General features: G+C 40.1%; 1 protein-coding gene across 1 annotated transcript; it reads right to left on the reverse strand.

Annotated features, from left to right (window-relative positions):
* Nucleotides 1–1,384: 1,384 nt before the first annotated feature.
* On the reverse strand, nt 1,385–5,045 carry LOC306745021 (uncharacterized protein; the record flags this gene model as incomplete). Its single annotated transcript, XM_079227747.1, has 4 exons — nt 1,385–2,994; nt 3,450–3,557; nt 4,059–4,197; nt 4,900–5,045. The coding sequence occupies 4 exons, from the start codon at nt 5,043–5,045 to the stop codon at nt 1,798–1,800; spliced, it is 1,590 nt and encodes a 529-aa protein (XP_079083873.1). The 3' UTR covers nt 1,385–1,797.
* Between the last annotated feature and the right edge of the window lie 9,788 nt (nt 5,046–14,833).

The raw sequence follows: 14,833 nt of genomic DNA on the forward strand, positions 1-14,833 counted from the left end.
CCATGAGGTTTCTTCTTGTGGTTTTGAGTGAAAGGTCTCTGCGACTATTTGGATAGATTTGACTGGCTTTTAAACGGCATATTCTGCAAATTGGAGAAGTGAGTGGACCCTTCCAAATATGTTTCATCAGCACCTACCTATACATAGCAGGTGTGTAAATAACACAGGTTGATAACATATGGTTTACTGCCATATATGTATATATAACATAACTCATGTGATGACAGGCCGAATGAGAAAGGTGGCGTGGAATTACAAAGAAAAGTCCATGAGCATGTGCTAAATATTTTTCCATCTTAGCTAACCCACTGGGAGTTCTGCAGAAATACCAGTAGCTAGCTTAAGCAGAGAGATGTTTACTCTTTAGCTCTGCAGAGGAAACCACACGTCCCATTTCCTCTCAATTTGTGGCTTAAACTGAAGGATTAACATTTCCAGATCCACAGATAAGAGAAAAAAAAATCAACGCGAGCTGTAGCTGTCGGCAGAGAAAATTAAGCTCACCCTCATGTGGCGAGCTGATGCTTTTGAACTTGTGACAAAGACCGCCTGTAAATCTCTAACTATGCAAAAGCAAAAATACAGTTTTGCAATTTGAAACTGATTAGTTCAGTGCAGTCAGCAGCATTTTAAGGCACCCTGCATGTGCGGATTACCAGAGGGTGGTGGGGTCAGATACAGTTCATTACTGCAGCAGTGTTACACAACAACAGAGGGATGGACTATGAAACAAGCTCCTCTGGTTTTTAAAAAGGTCAGGAAGATTAGAAAAGCAACACCTTTGGTTTGCCAAAAATACTTCAAATGTATTAATTTTTTTATGTGTGCATTATTTTAACAATTTCAATATATTTGAAAACAGAGTGATTGAAGCACAGTGGCTGATAGTAGCCAAGCCTCGAGGAGAGTACCTAAATTATGCTCAGTAAGGATGACTTGTGCAACATTTCAAGTGAGTCAGCCTCATACCTATAAGTGTTTTTCTCAAATGTACAACTTTAATCTTGGAAATTAGGGGGATATCCTCCCTACTCTATCCGTATGTATTTACTTACAGGGCCCTAACACACCATTGTAGGTCTGTGCATGGGTTGTAAATGATCAGACCAAGTTTGGGAAGGATTGAATTTCGCAAAATCAATGTGAATCCATTTACCAATCTTACTCCTTGCAGTGCAGGAGCATTGGGCTGATGTGTAAAGAGCTCAACAAATTACAGACCAGCTTTGGTTGAATCACTAAAAACTCTCTTCGCCACGGCATCAATTATAGTGTCGGCTTCTTTTAATTACCTGCTCAGATCTTCTTAGTGAAACAGCTAAAGAAATGACAATCTAATGAAAACAAGTTGCAATAAACACAGGCATAAAGCATTCCAAAGAAATTCAATTTATGAATTGAAATTTCAGAATTTATTTACATACAAAAAACATACACATAATGTATGAGCCATGTTCACAGTTTTACGCATTTAGATGCTGAAAAACGTTCACAGATTGTTGTTGCATTTTTCTTTCTTGGCAAAAGTAAGGAAGCTATCAATCAAACTCCGAACACGGCTGAATGCATAATGAACATAATGCGCAGCCAAAGCCATTTCAAGATGTCCTCGTATGGTTTTTTTAATTATTTTTTTTTTATGTGTACAAAAAACAGATGCCTACTGTAACTTAATCTCAGTTTAGTCTTCTTTCTAAGAAGATACCAACAGTTAGTGCACCCTCAACTAACCTTTAACCAGTGCACGCAATCCTTTCAGAGTATCTGCCAAGCAAGAAAATCCTCAAATTCATATTCTTACTTGCTGTTAAACTTGATGTCGTCGTACTTGACTATCTTCCCATCGCGAGTCACCACCTCCTTCTGCTCCCATGTTTCCACCTCCCCGTTTTTCTCCTCAAAGCGCCGCACTACCACCCTCCCTGTTGTGGGCAGGTTGCAGGGCAGGTCCTTGGCAGCCTCTTGGAACAACTTTATATTCAGGAAGTCTTGGGTAAGCTCGGCTCCGCTTGTCGGGGCCAGAGCCTGGTTTCTGGTATTGTCCTCGATCCTTTGAGGGGAAGGATGGCGGTGCATTGCAGCTTGAGGCCGCAAAGCTTTAAATTCTGGTTTGGGTGAGCGTTCCCATTTCAGCGGTGATGGAGACTTGTTTTGTGGTAACGGAACTCTGTTCCTTGGAGGTGGGTCTCTGTTAAACGGTGACGCAGCTCTGTTCATTGGAGATGGGTCTCTGTTAAACGGTGACGCAGCTCTGTTCATTGGAGATGGGTCTCTGTTAAACGGTGACGCAGCTCTGTTCATTGGAGATGGGTCTCTGTTAAACGGTGACGCAGCTCTGTTCATTGGAGATGGGTCTCTGTTAAACGGTGACGCAGCTCTGTTCATTGGAGATGGGTCTCTGTTAAACGGTGACGGAGCTCTGTTCATTGGAGATGGGTCTCTGTTAAACGGTGACGGAGCTCTGTTCATTGGAGATGGGTCTCTGTTAAACGGTGACGGCGCCCTGTTCATTGGCGATGGATCCCTGTTCGCTGGAGACGCAGCTCTGTCCACTGGGGTTGGAGACGGGTTTCTGACATTATTGTGAGATGAAGGTGGCTTAAGGAGATCTTTTTGAATGGGTGTTTTGGTGACAGCGGCTGCACCTGCGGCCTTTCGTATGTCACTAATGACCCCGCCCATGGAGGCCCTCAGACTAGGGTTGGTGTCCACCATCCTACACACAGCATGGCAGTATGGCTGATCCTGCATGATCTCCTTGATCTTGGCGGGACAGACGCTGGGCGTGTAAAGTCGAATCCGGGCACAGAGCTCAGCGATGATCTTACCCAGGGCCCACACGTCAGAGTGCTGGTCCCTCTGGCTGCGCCTCTGCAGCACCTCCGGGGCTGAGTAGGCCTCGTTGCCCATGTCCATGGCAGAGTTGAGGCCACATCGGAAGAACTTGGCCAGTCCCAGGTCGATGATGACGGCTCTGTTCGTATCATGCTCCACCTGGAGGGCAAATTATGTTTAGTCTGTTTGCAATATTGTCTTATAAAGTTACAAAACAGTTCACAAAGCTAAAAAAGTGTGATAATGTACAAAAAGGCCATCAGTCAGTTTCAGCTTCTGCCCCCTGATCATTAGTGCTATGCTAGCAGCTCCATCATCTTAGTTTACCGCGTTAGCATGGTAATACATTTCAATTTCACTAAGCAAAAAGTCTTGCTGAGGACTCATTGTTTTTTTTGCATTGGCTTGTGTGTTCTTAAATTGCAGTGCATTGAGCCCTCTCAGCCACCGTAGAACATCTTTTATTTATCTCGGTTTTCCTAGTATCTGTCTGCAGTATTCAGTGCCCACACAGATTGCTGTGGCACAATGTAAATAGCTACTTTTTCCACACATGTCGACAGGTTGACACCCTTTGTACAATATGCTGACAGTCTGCGCGGGCCTCCACTCACCATGATGTTTTCAGGCTTGAGGTCTTGATGGACAATATCTTTGGAGTGGAGGTGATCTAGCCCTTCACACATGCCAATGATGATAGTCCCTTTAACAGACGGGGACAGCTGCAGAGACACAAATATGAGATCAACATCAAGTATCTCAAACATAAAATATAAACCAACTTACTGAGTTGCTCACCTGGCCTGGCCTGAATAAAACTGTGTTTCTGAAGTTGACAGAGCGAGACATGAACTACAAAGTCACACCTATATTGGCCCAGATTTCAATAATGTACCTCAAGTATAAGATGATCAGTTGATGACTGAGATTTATTCATTAAGAATATATACTTTGAAATCTTAAACCGATTGCACACTACAAGTGTCCATGTGACCTTCCTTATTTCGCTCAAACCATTCAGACTCTCTGGAATGAAAAAAAATAATGTCATCATGGCCAAATTGGGTTCATACTTTAAATCATGTAGTGTGTTCTTAGAACTTTTATAAGAATTCCTTCTTATAAAAGTTCCATCTGGCTTCACGGTTGTTTGTACTGTGGGTCCCACTATCCTTAAATTCACCTTGGATCATATGCCTTTCGTCTGTGGATGATAACTTTACCTGTATTTTAGACTTCGCCGCTTTGAAGATGGTGGTTTCCAAGTCCTCTCCGAAGATAAACTCAAGAGGAATGATCCATTTTCCGTCTTTGAGATTGATGTTGCCCAGAAGATTCACTATGTTGGGGTGATTTACCTTGCTGCAGATATGTGGTAGCAAGTCATGCAGGGAAAGAGAAATTGACAAAATAGCACAAAAGAGGAAAAAAATAAAACTACATTCTATACTGGGTTTCCTTAAAAGTAAAAGGAGGGGGTAAAAATAATATAAGTGTTTCAGAGACACCTAAAAGTAAACTAATCTAAAAGTATGTTTTCAATCAATTATCCACCCACTCCCAATAAGTACTGTCAAAATACAAGTTTATCTTCATGTTTTGTTGATATTTTGTTCACTACAAAAATGTCTCACAATATATAAAATAAAAAGGCATTTCATATACAAAACGGTTTAAAATAACATTTTCCAAATATTTTCTTGTAAGTATATCAACATTGTAATAATAGATTATTTACCATAAAAGAAACATATTACCAATATTGATACCGACACCCAGTAACAACACTGGGTATTTTTCATTTATTTTTTAATTATCTTCCTTGTACTGTAATTATCCATTGTACTGCATGAGAGCAGAGGAGTTGAAGCATTGCTACTTATTTTTCAAGTATTTCTAACCATTGTTTCCATCTCTCTTGTGATGGAGGAATTTATTTAATTTAAGTATGCAAGTATGTCGGGAAGTTTTGTGTCCTACCTTATAACATCTTAAGAAACGTCATACTTTTACTCTTCAACATTTTTTAAATCTGCTAACATAATCAAACCCAGTTGTACGTACTTGTAGACTGCACACTCCCTCTCCAGGTCCTTCCTACTGATGAGCTGTTGGGGGACCTTCTTTACAGCGGCCCAGGTATCATTGTACTTCTCCTTGTACACCTTCCCAAAGCAGCCCTCTGCGAGAGTGCTGGTGGAGTACGCCATAAGAGGCCACGACAAGACGACTGCAGAGAGAGATTATAATAATCATGTTAAAGCTCAGACCAAACAATGTTAATGTTAATGTTAAAAGACACTAAACGGCAGAAAAAAACGTGTTTCCCGCACTAAATGCCAGTTTGGTGAAAAAAAACATTCTTGTTTATTGTTTGATATGATCAGAAATGCTGATTGAATATTTGTGATGCTATCTACTAGATATCCTGTTCTTTCTGTTTGTTCTTTGAAGGGTCTTTGTATGAGTGCTGTTCTGGTCTGTCAATGCAGCTTCACAGAGTTTTGTCAATGTTGCTTTGATTTTTGGGACTTTCCTCTTCATCACCTTGCATAAGACTTCCGTGTTTGTGGCTGTGATGTAAGAGCATGTCAGATCGGAGCTACATTTTTGATCACGGTGAAAAAGATAACCAAACAGGCGACTCAGATTTAACTCAATTCCAATTATCAGTGTTCATCAGGTGTATTTTTCAGCTTATAGAGAAAACCAAACTTAACCAAAAAAGTTTCCAATGTTGGAAAGTACTTTCACTGCGCTGCATATCAGGGCTTTATATTCCAATTTGTACACTACTACATTTATCTTTCTTTGAAGCTAAAGGATTAAATAATAATACACGAGTATCTAATAGAATACACATTGTTACAGTTTATGCCATCCAACAGTTTACATGGAATATATAAGTGGCTTTACTTTGACAAGCTTAACTTTCTAATATATGATATTATGTCATCAAATAAGTACTTCAAGTATATTTTGCTGCTAATGCTTGTTTACTTTAGTGTAATTTTAAATGCATGACTTCTATTTTACTGTGGATTATTTTTAGTTTTAAGTATTTCAAATTTGACTTAAGTAAAAGAAGACTCAGTACTTCTACGACTAACAGTCTCCATGAAATCAACATCAAATGTAATGAGATTCACCAGCTTATTCGGTAACCACAGAGCCACTGTGTTGAATTGTCAAATGTCTCTACGCGTACCGTCTGTTTTATACAAGCTGTCTTTCAGCATGACCAGACTCATCAAGAGTCTGTCAAAACGAATAGGTTGAATTTAGTAGAAATAAACAGAAAGGGTGTGCCACCTCTGTTGAGTAAGACTGGTTCTGGGATACTTCAGAAAGTCAGCACCTGATAATTTGACTGAAATGGCATTTAGTTTCACTTACTTTAAGTCAACATTTAAATTGCTAAACAGGTTAGAGACACTATGTGGGCGGTGATTAAAAAAAAAGTCTTGAACCAGGATATCCTGAACCCGAACATGAATAAATAATGCAAGAAAGTAGCTCACCCTAGTGACTGCTTAAATGAACCCTAACTGAGCCTGTTGTGTAAACAACAGCTTCTGTGTGTTGATCTAAACAGACATGATTATCGTCTTAAGCGTGGCCTCCAGTCAGCATTCTACAGCACATTTTGCAAAGACAGCTGTGTGTTGTAGATAACAGAAATACTTGTATGTTGTTTTTGCATTAGCTGCAGCACAAAGTTGGCAGCACATAGAAAAGAAAAAGACATGTTTAAGTTCCAGCCAATAGCTTGAGAATAAATACGCTCAGATACTATGATTATTCATTGTCACTACAGAGACTACAGTCAGTCACCTTACAGTCATTCATATCCACATGGACAGACTGGGGATGTTAAAAAAAAAACTAACCATTAAAACACATGAAAGGCAAACCCATACTGTTCAATAATAACATTTGGTGAGCAATTGGAACCTCTTTAAGTGTTTTAATCTAGTTGATCCTGAGCAAGACTCATACAAAACAGGAAGGAAACAAAGTGTTCAAAAGGTTCCTAGTAAATGTAATTTAAATGTTCCTAAAGTGGATAAATCTTTGTACCACAGAAATCTGCTTACCTTTTTGCTGTAGAGGGGAAGCTGCCGCGTCAGGTCTGAACATGGAAGCACATAGTTGCCTCTCTTATACCTGTTCCACGCCTTCTTTTATCCTGCCGATGGCCTGAAGCAAAGCAGGCACGCCTGAGCGCTGCTGGTCAGGAATGTGACACAAAACGGAAAGTAATGTACTGTGGAACCATCTCTTCCAGCGAAGCAGGCACGCCTGAACGCTGCAGGTCAGGAATGTAACACAAACCGTGTCATGTTGTAATGAATATGATGAGTTTATTCTCTTATGCCGTGATAGAATATTAATATGGCCCCTGGACGCCGACAATTAACACTGTGCTGCTCGAAGCATAACAGTACCGTGAACGCGTTCAAAACCCTTTGCCCTTTCCGGGGTCCAACACCTGCCGTCAATCATGCTCTGATTGATTATATAGCCAATCTCAGGAGCACAGAACGGCGCAACCCAGTGTTCATATTTAGTAACAAAGTTTGATCTCATTTGGCTCCTACACAATCTAATATAGTAGCTATAAAATGTAGCGACCCTAGGTCAGGAAAGCTACGAGACGTAGATGGCTTATATGGCGTTTATTCAGGGAACATAGAACAGGCTACTGTTGGCCGTAGCCTACGCCAAAACAACAGCAAAACCCCGTGAAAGCCTCTCAACCAGCTTCACGTCTGCTCCGGGTCATAGACTCTGCTCCGCACTGGTCGTAACACAACACCACACCACACAACAACATCACTCGCTCTCCAATCACAGACACGCTTCACAGCTACCAGCTCATGAGACATCATTTACATCCTGAACATAACATTTATAACATAACATTTCCCTCAGTCCGTTACAATATTGTCGTTAGTTAGAGTGCTACGGGAAGATTATAAAACAATTGGCACACTCTTAAAAAAAACCTCTCCTATAAACACTACAACCTTGTGACCTCCGAAGACGAACGACAGCATCAGGCCTTTTAGAAAATGTCCTTCTCATGGCTGCAGTTATGATGGGAGCAAAGGAGGAGAAGGTGACGCTGTTAACCCATAAGAACCCGGACCCATTTCTCCTTCAAGGAAAATTATGGGGGACATATATAGACTAAATAGACCATGTAGAACACATTTCTGACATTGTTTTCAAAATAGTGTTAAATATTTGAAATTTTACATATATGTCACATTGGGCCTTAATGGTAAAAACATGGTATTAATAACTACATAATTACAACATGATTTTGGGTGTTTTATTTGTTTTAATATGCTTTGGATTGAACAATGCAAAATATGTTAGCTAAATATTATTGAATCAGTCAAATTAACTGAGCAGATCATAATTATTTTTCGCACTGTGCATATATGTCACACTGGGTTCTTTGTGCCATTTTTAGGTTAACGTCCCGATGTGACGTATGTGTCACAACGATTTTTATCTGATTTGTTTTATATCAGTTTCTTCAAGAAATGTGCTCACAGCAGGTTCAATACATTAAAGGACATGTTAATTAAGCATTATAATTCTTAAAATGGGTAAATATTACCTTTAACAATGAAAAACAAGCTTTTTAAATTGAGCATTTTCTTCAGATCTGTCACAACTTGGATCAGCGATTTTGGAAAGGCTGTTATGGGAACACAAAATCACATGACTCTGTCACATGACCCACCAAGATGTTCAGTAGGTGTCACTTTAGGACTTCATGAGTTAAAATCAAGGATGAAGCTGTAAATGGAACTTTCCAGAACACTTAAAGGATGTGTGACACCTGTGTCACTGTGGGTTTTAAACATAACGCTTTATTGCATGGATGCCATGAGATGATAAATAAACTCCATTTACGTTGGTCACATTATGAAACTTTAATATAGTTACATGTGTTGTTGATGGTAACTCTGACTTGTAAAAAATATTACAGTCCCTTTAAAACCAAAACAAATTTGCTTCTGCATCAGGTCTAAACATGGGTTCACATAGTTGCCTGTCTTGTTCCACGCCTTCTTGTATCCTCTCCATCTCGTCCAGCGAAGCAGACACGACTGAGCACTGCAGGTCAGGAATGTGACACGCACGCACGCACGCACGCACGCACGCACACTCACTCACTCACTCACTCACTCACTCACTCACTCACTCACTCACTCACTCACTCACTCACTCACTCACTCGCACGCTCGCTCACTCGCTCACTCACTCACTCACACACAGTGGTTGTTGGTTGAAGAGCATACTGTACAAATTATTAGAGAAAACCATAACATCTAAGTCGCGTCACTAATTTTAATGTAGTCTTACTATGCCCTTAGTATGCACCCTTTTTCCAGGGACAAAGTAGCCAGGAAACTGAAGAATGGGGAGTGAACGAAGGCAACGTGGAAGACCAGTTGGCAGAACCGAGGGGCAGGGCCTTCTGGAGGCGGGCGATGAAGGCGGATCCCCTCTGGAGGCAGGCTCTAGACCAGGACTGGGTTGCAGGGACTCTGGACCAGACTCTGGCAACAGGAGGTCTGGACCGGACTGTGCATCAACAGAGGCGGCTGACTGGCCATGGAGACTTGGTGCCAGAGGGAACAGGAGGGTGCTGTGGCCCAGAGGGAACAGGAGGGTGCTGTGGCCCAGAGGGAACAAGAGGGTGCTGCGTCCCAGAGGGAACAGGAGGGTGTTGCGGCCCAGAGGGAACAGGAGGGTGCTGCAGCCCAGAGGGAACAGGAGGGTGCTGCAGCCCAGAGGGAACAGGAGGGTGCTGCGGCCTAGAGGGAACAGGAGGGTGCTGCAGCCCAGAGGGAACAGAGGGTGCTGCGGCCCAGAGGGAACAGGAGGGTGCTGCAGCCCAGAGGGAACAGGAGGGTGCTGCGGCCTAGAGGGAACAGGAGGGTGCTGCAGCCCAGAGGGAACAGGAGGGTGCTGCGGCCTAGACGGAACAGGAGGGTGCTTTGGCCGGACTGCCAACAGGACACAAGGAACTGGAGAGACGTCTGCCACGGAGTTGGCGAGGCAGGGGAAACTAATCAGGACATATAAAGTATACAGAGGAGAGTGAACTTTTTTAGTTTCATCACATCATAAAGCTGTTGACACAGTGAGAAGTATCAGATTCCTGTTGTATCCACAGCAGTTGAATAACATCTTTGATAACTAAATCCAGCCCAAGTCTCTTTTGTCTTCCAGTATAGCTTTTATTTAGTGTGTTACAACATCTTTACATAAGCCTCACAATAACATTGTACTTTTATTGTACCACGAAAGAAAATTAACTTTGGGATATGGGATATTAGGATATATATTATATAGATGCCAAATATACACAAAAAGCTCTAACTTGTAAAAGTCCTCTGAGGAATCCCACAAAATTCTGTTTTTTTTAAATGACTCTTCTTTAATGTGGACTAACATGGTTCTGTAAAGCTTAAAGAAACAAATAAAACACACATAGTAAATTCAATATTCTTTCCACCAGATGGAGATCTTGTATTATAATTAGTTTATTGGGAGATGTCATGTAGCAAAACCCATTTCCTGCTTGTTGTCCATTATGTGAGCAAGAAAGGTTGTTTGCAACAACTTAACTTCTGTGCACTTTCTCAGTTGATAAAAAATGACCCACCCAACGGATTACTTTCTACATCCTCGATCACAAAGTAAGTTTGTTTATTTAGATTTCATCATTTGACTGCTTTGGAGAGTAGAAAATCTTTTTCTTTATGGGCCATGCTGCATGTGCCATTCATTCTCGCCCTGTGAACCGGCTTAGACAAGATGTCATGAGGACTAGACTCACATAGTTTTTGATAAAATCACAGCTTCTGTTAACTCACTACATTGAGCGATGAAATGATTTTGTCTGTGTTTTTAAAAGCTGACATTGTGCCAAGCTAGTTGTAAAATAATCAACATGAGAAGCCTGTGTCGCAGTTGTAATATACAGGCAGTTTTAGTGTTGCAACAATGCATTTGTTTTTTTAACCATATTACATATTATTTTTATTTTGTTTAATTTCAGGTTGTTTCTCTGGATCAACATTAAAATGTAAACGGTTTCATCAGCAGAAGAGAATATTTTAGAAAATTACAAAACAAATATGCCTCACTATATTTTGTTCTGGTAATTTAATGTAATCAGTGCTTAAGACAAAAACTAAAACTGAATGTTTTGTAAACAATAACCCTGATTAGTAGTTTAACATCTTTCATGTTTTACTCCTGAAGCTGGCCGGGGCCGACTAACCCAGGAGAGCGGGTTAGTTTCTTTTCTTATCTTGTTTGGATTAATCTGTATCTCTATGTATTGCTGAATCAGTAATCATTCATCCTCATGTTAGCTACTTATTGCATTTGTTTCCATTATTCCAAGTGCAATTTGATTTTCTGTTTTCATTTCTTTCCCTTTTTTCATATGACAGCGATGCTGGCCTCTCCTCCAACATGGAGCACAAATTCAAAGATGTTTACAATAAAAGTGCTTGGCCTGTAGCAGAAACAGGTAGCTCTGTGATACCCATTCTTAAGAAGAATCTAGACATCCGTGATTTCCCTGCAATGCCGGCGAAGCTCTGGCATGCTGTCGGACCAGAGCCACATCCTGTGTTTGCTGAAGGGCGGTTCATCGAACGGTCCACTGTGGTTCAAATAAACACCTCTCCACCACAAACCCTGTCAGAGAGCCCAGAAGAGGAAACGTTCAAGGCTGTACCCCCATCCCCAGCCCTTACAGATGGGCAGCCACATGTAGAGGAGGTGGGAGAAGAAAGCTGCGCTGAGATGGAAACCGGGCCAAAATGTCCACCACTGGCTCCTGGAGCAGGAAGAATAAGCAACCAGCTCAGGAAAAGAGCTGCTGGGAAGTACCGGAAACGTAATTCAATTTCAAATTTTAATCGTTATTTTAATCAAATAGAATAATACAGTATTATTTAAGTATACACTCAGTTGGTACTTTTTCTTTTCACTAATATTGAGAATACTTCAAAATTCATTCTGTTTTTACACCACAGATCTTTCTCATCATCATTCTGTCATACTGTATATAACACATAAGAGCAAACTTGAAAGAAAACCCTATATGTGTGTAGTCTATTGCAGTTCAATACAACAGCTCTTCCATAAATTCTACCATTACAAAGTTTATAATGTTTAGTTTTTGTTGAAATTGACAGAAAGGTGTTATTTCAATCATATGTTTATTATTGAGGTCATAGTTTATGGACGTGTTGTACTGGACTACATTATATTTAGAGGTGTTTCTTTTTATTATTCTTTTATTCTCTATTTACAAGAATAATACAAACACCTCTCAAAATATGATCCCAACCAGTTCAGCACATCATTATGACCATAATACCAAAACATTTAATCAAATTGTTCCCTCGTGAAAGTAGACTTGATGGTAGAACAGGATTAAGATCCGATTATAATACACTAATAAAGTGGCCACTAAGTGTATAATGCTCGTGTCTCAGTTATAATGTAATGTACTGTATAAGTGTAATACTACTATTTCATGCGGGGAACACATTTTTCATTTATTTTGTCTGTATTTGCAGTGTACCTTCTGTGTTGGATGGCATTCATACTTCCTGTCTCTGAGGCCCTTCCTGGTATGTCGTGAAAAGCATGCAGTTCCTCCCTTCATGTATTCCTTTACTTATGTGCATTTCTGATATAATAATGCTCTCTGAACACTGATTTGAGCAAAGATGCACAGTGTTTTTTACTGCTTGATATTTCCCTCATGTTATCTGCCACACAGTAGGTGATCAACCTGCAGCGGACCATAAGCGTAAGTTCAGACATTTTGTAAACCTGCTGATTGAACCAAATATTATTTATATTTTAAATAATATAATAGTAAGATTTCTTTAAGCATTCTTGCTAAAAATAAAAGTAAGTTTACGCATATTTACACCTGTTAATCATCAATGTTTTTCTCTGTTTCGACTGCAGCGGCTTGTTTTACCTGCGTGGACAAGGACAAGGACAGATGCCCAAAGTTGATGAAAATATTTGATACTCAAGACGCTCTTCTGTACCACAGAGACCTCGAAGAAGCGTTTCGAGAATGCTCTGTAATCCCTCCATTTGGTCACAATTGCTCTGTGTGCCGTGACAAATCCAGGATCCTCATCGTCTGCTCAAAGGACGTTGGATCAAAAATGGATGTGGAAGATAATGATGGACGCATTGAAGTCGTTTCCACAATCTGTATGTATAACATGTATTAAACATGAATTGCTGATACAAATGTCTAGACATCTCGATAGCTTTGGTTGAAAAGAGAACATTTTTCAAACATTGGAGCTAAATATAAATGTTGTTTTAGAAGTATTACATTGTGCAAAAACTCCAAACTACACATTGAATTCATCGTTAGTCGTTAGTATGAAACCACAGTTATCAGGGTTTCCCCTGCCATCTCTGCTCTTCTCCCATTCCTTTTAATGATCTACATCATAAACGGCCGTACAAGATTTTAATTTCTACGACGTTAGTGGATGCAGTGTATTAATCTTTAACGTGGCTCAGATTATATACTAAATTGCCAGTTTATTAGGCACATTCAGTCAAATGCAGCAGTCCTGCAAGAAGTCTTACCTTCGTGGTGATTCTAGTGTTGAAACTGATTCAGAAAGGTGTTTGATTCAAATGTATCAGTGGGGCTATTGAAGTGTATTGCGTTAAACAGATGGGTGTCTATCAGTGAGGTAAAGGCTAAATAACAGATATACATGTTTGTACAAGGCAATACAGTTCAACAGCACCACAAACTCGTCTCCAACAGGATCATACAGTAGAAACAACACCTCTGTAAACATCCCAACCTGCATGAGGGTAGGATTTACACTATTGCAGAATCATTACATTGCATTAGTTTTAGCTCAGAGTATTAGTTAATTATTGGATGAGAAAAGGATTCAATGATGCTTTAAAAGTGAGATAAGATAATGGTGTGGGGACATTTTCTGATATCATTATTTGTAATAGAGCTAGATAAACAGGGATGATGACTGGCGATAATTTTACTACACAGTCAGTGTTTTTATTACAAAATAAGATACATTAATAAGGAGCTTCTCTGGAGTTTTGATGCTATTTTAATTTCTTTAATTTCTTTAGGTGTGCAGCAGCCAACCCCCCGCGAACATGTTGCATTGATTTTTGTCTTTGGTATGTATTTATCACAAACGCTGAATGCAAATGTAATACAGTCATTAATGAACTGCATGACACAACATGACAGCTTTGTGGTTTCATTTCGCAGTCCTCTTTTTGTTCGTGGTGGGAGCGCTGGTGATCTCCAGTGTGAGGGACGGACACACAACTTGAAACATGGTAAATTGAGAAACACAACTGCCTCAATTAATTAGGTTTCTGCATGATCTACTGGAGTGATTATATTTTAGGTCTTACATTTTCCCAGATAAAATCTATGCAGTGCCATACATATGATTGTTTTAGATATGGTAAATCACATTTCACGATTTTAATCTGTTTTGTATCCTTTCCTTTTAGCGACGCCTGGCAACGAGGGAGGTTCAGTCAGATTTTTATTCAATGAGCCCATTCATTATTATCGTTCCATAGTTAGAGAAACAGATTTGGAGATACATCATTCATATTTACCTAAACAGGATAAACCTCACTCAAACTTCAATCTGAGTTGGTGGAAACTATAAATTCCCAAAATACAGGAGGCCCCCTAGTGGATTGTGAATATGTTTTATTAAAAAGATTTTACACTTGACACTCATGTTTTTTCTTTTTTGAAATAGGATTGAAAGAGATCAACTGTGAAGAACATTGAAGAAGACTGCAATGTGCAGAAGCCATTCCCTTGTCAAGCCAATTTATTTCCTTTGTGATAAGTGCAGATTTCTTTGCTGTCGATCAACTAGTCGCTTATTTGACAAACCAG

This window comes from Taurulus bubalis, assembly GCF_910589615.1.
Source record: "Taurulus bubalis genome assembly, chromosome: 12".
Lineage (NCBI taxonomy): Eukaryota > Metazoa > Chordata > Actinopteri > Perciformes > Cottidae > Taurulus > Taurulus bubalis.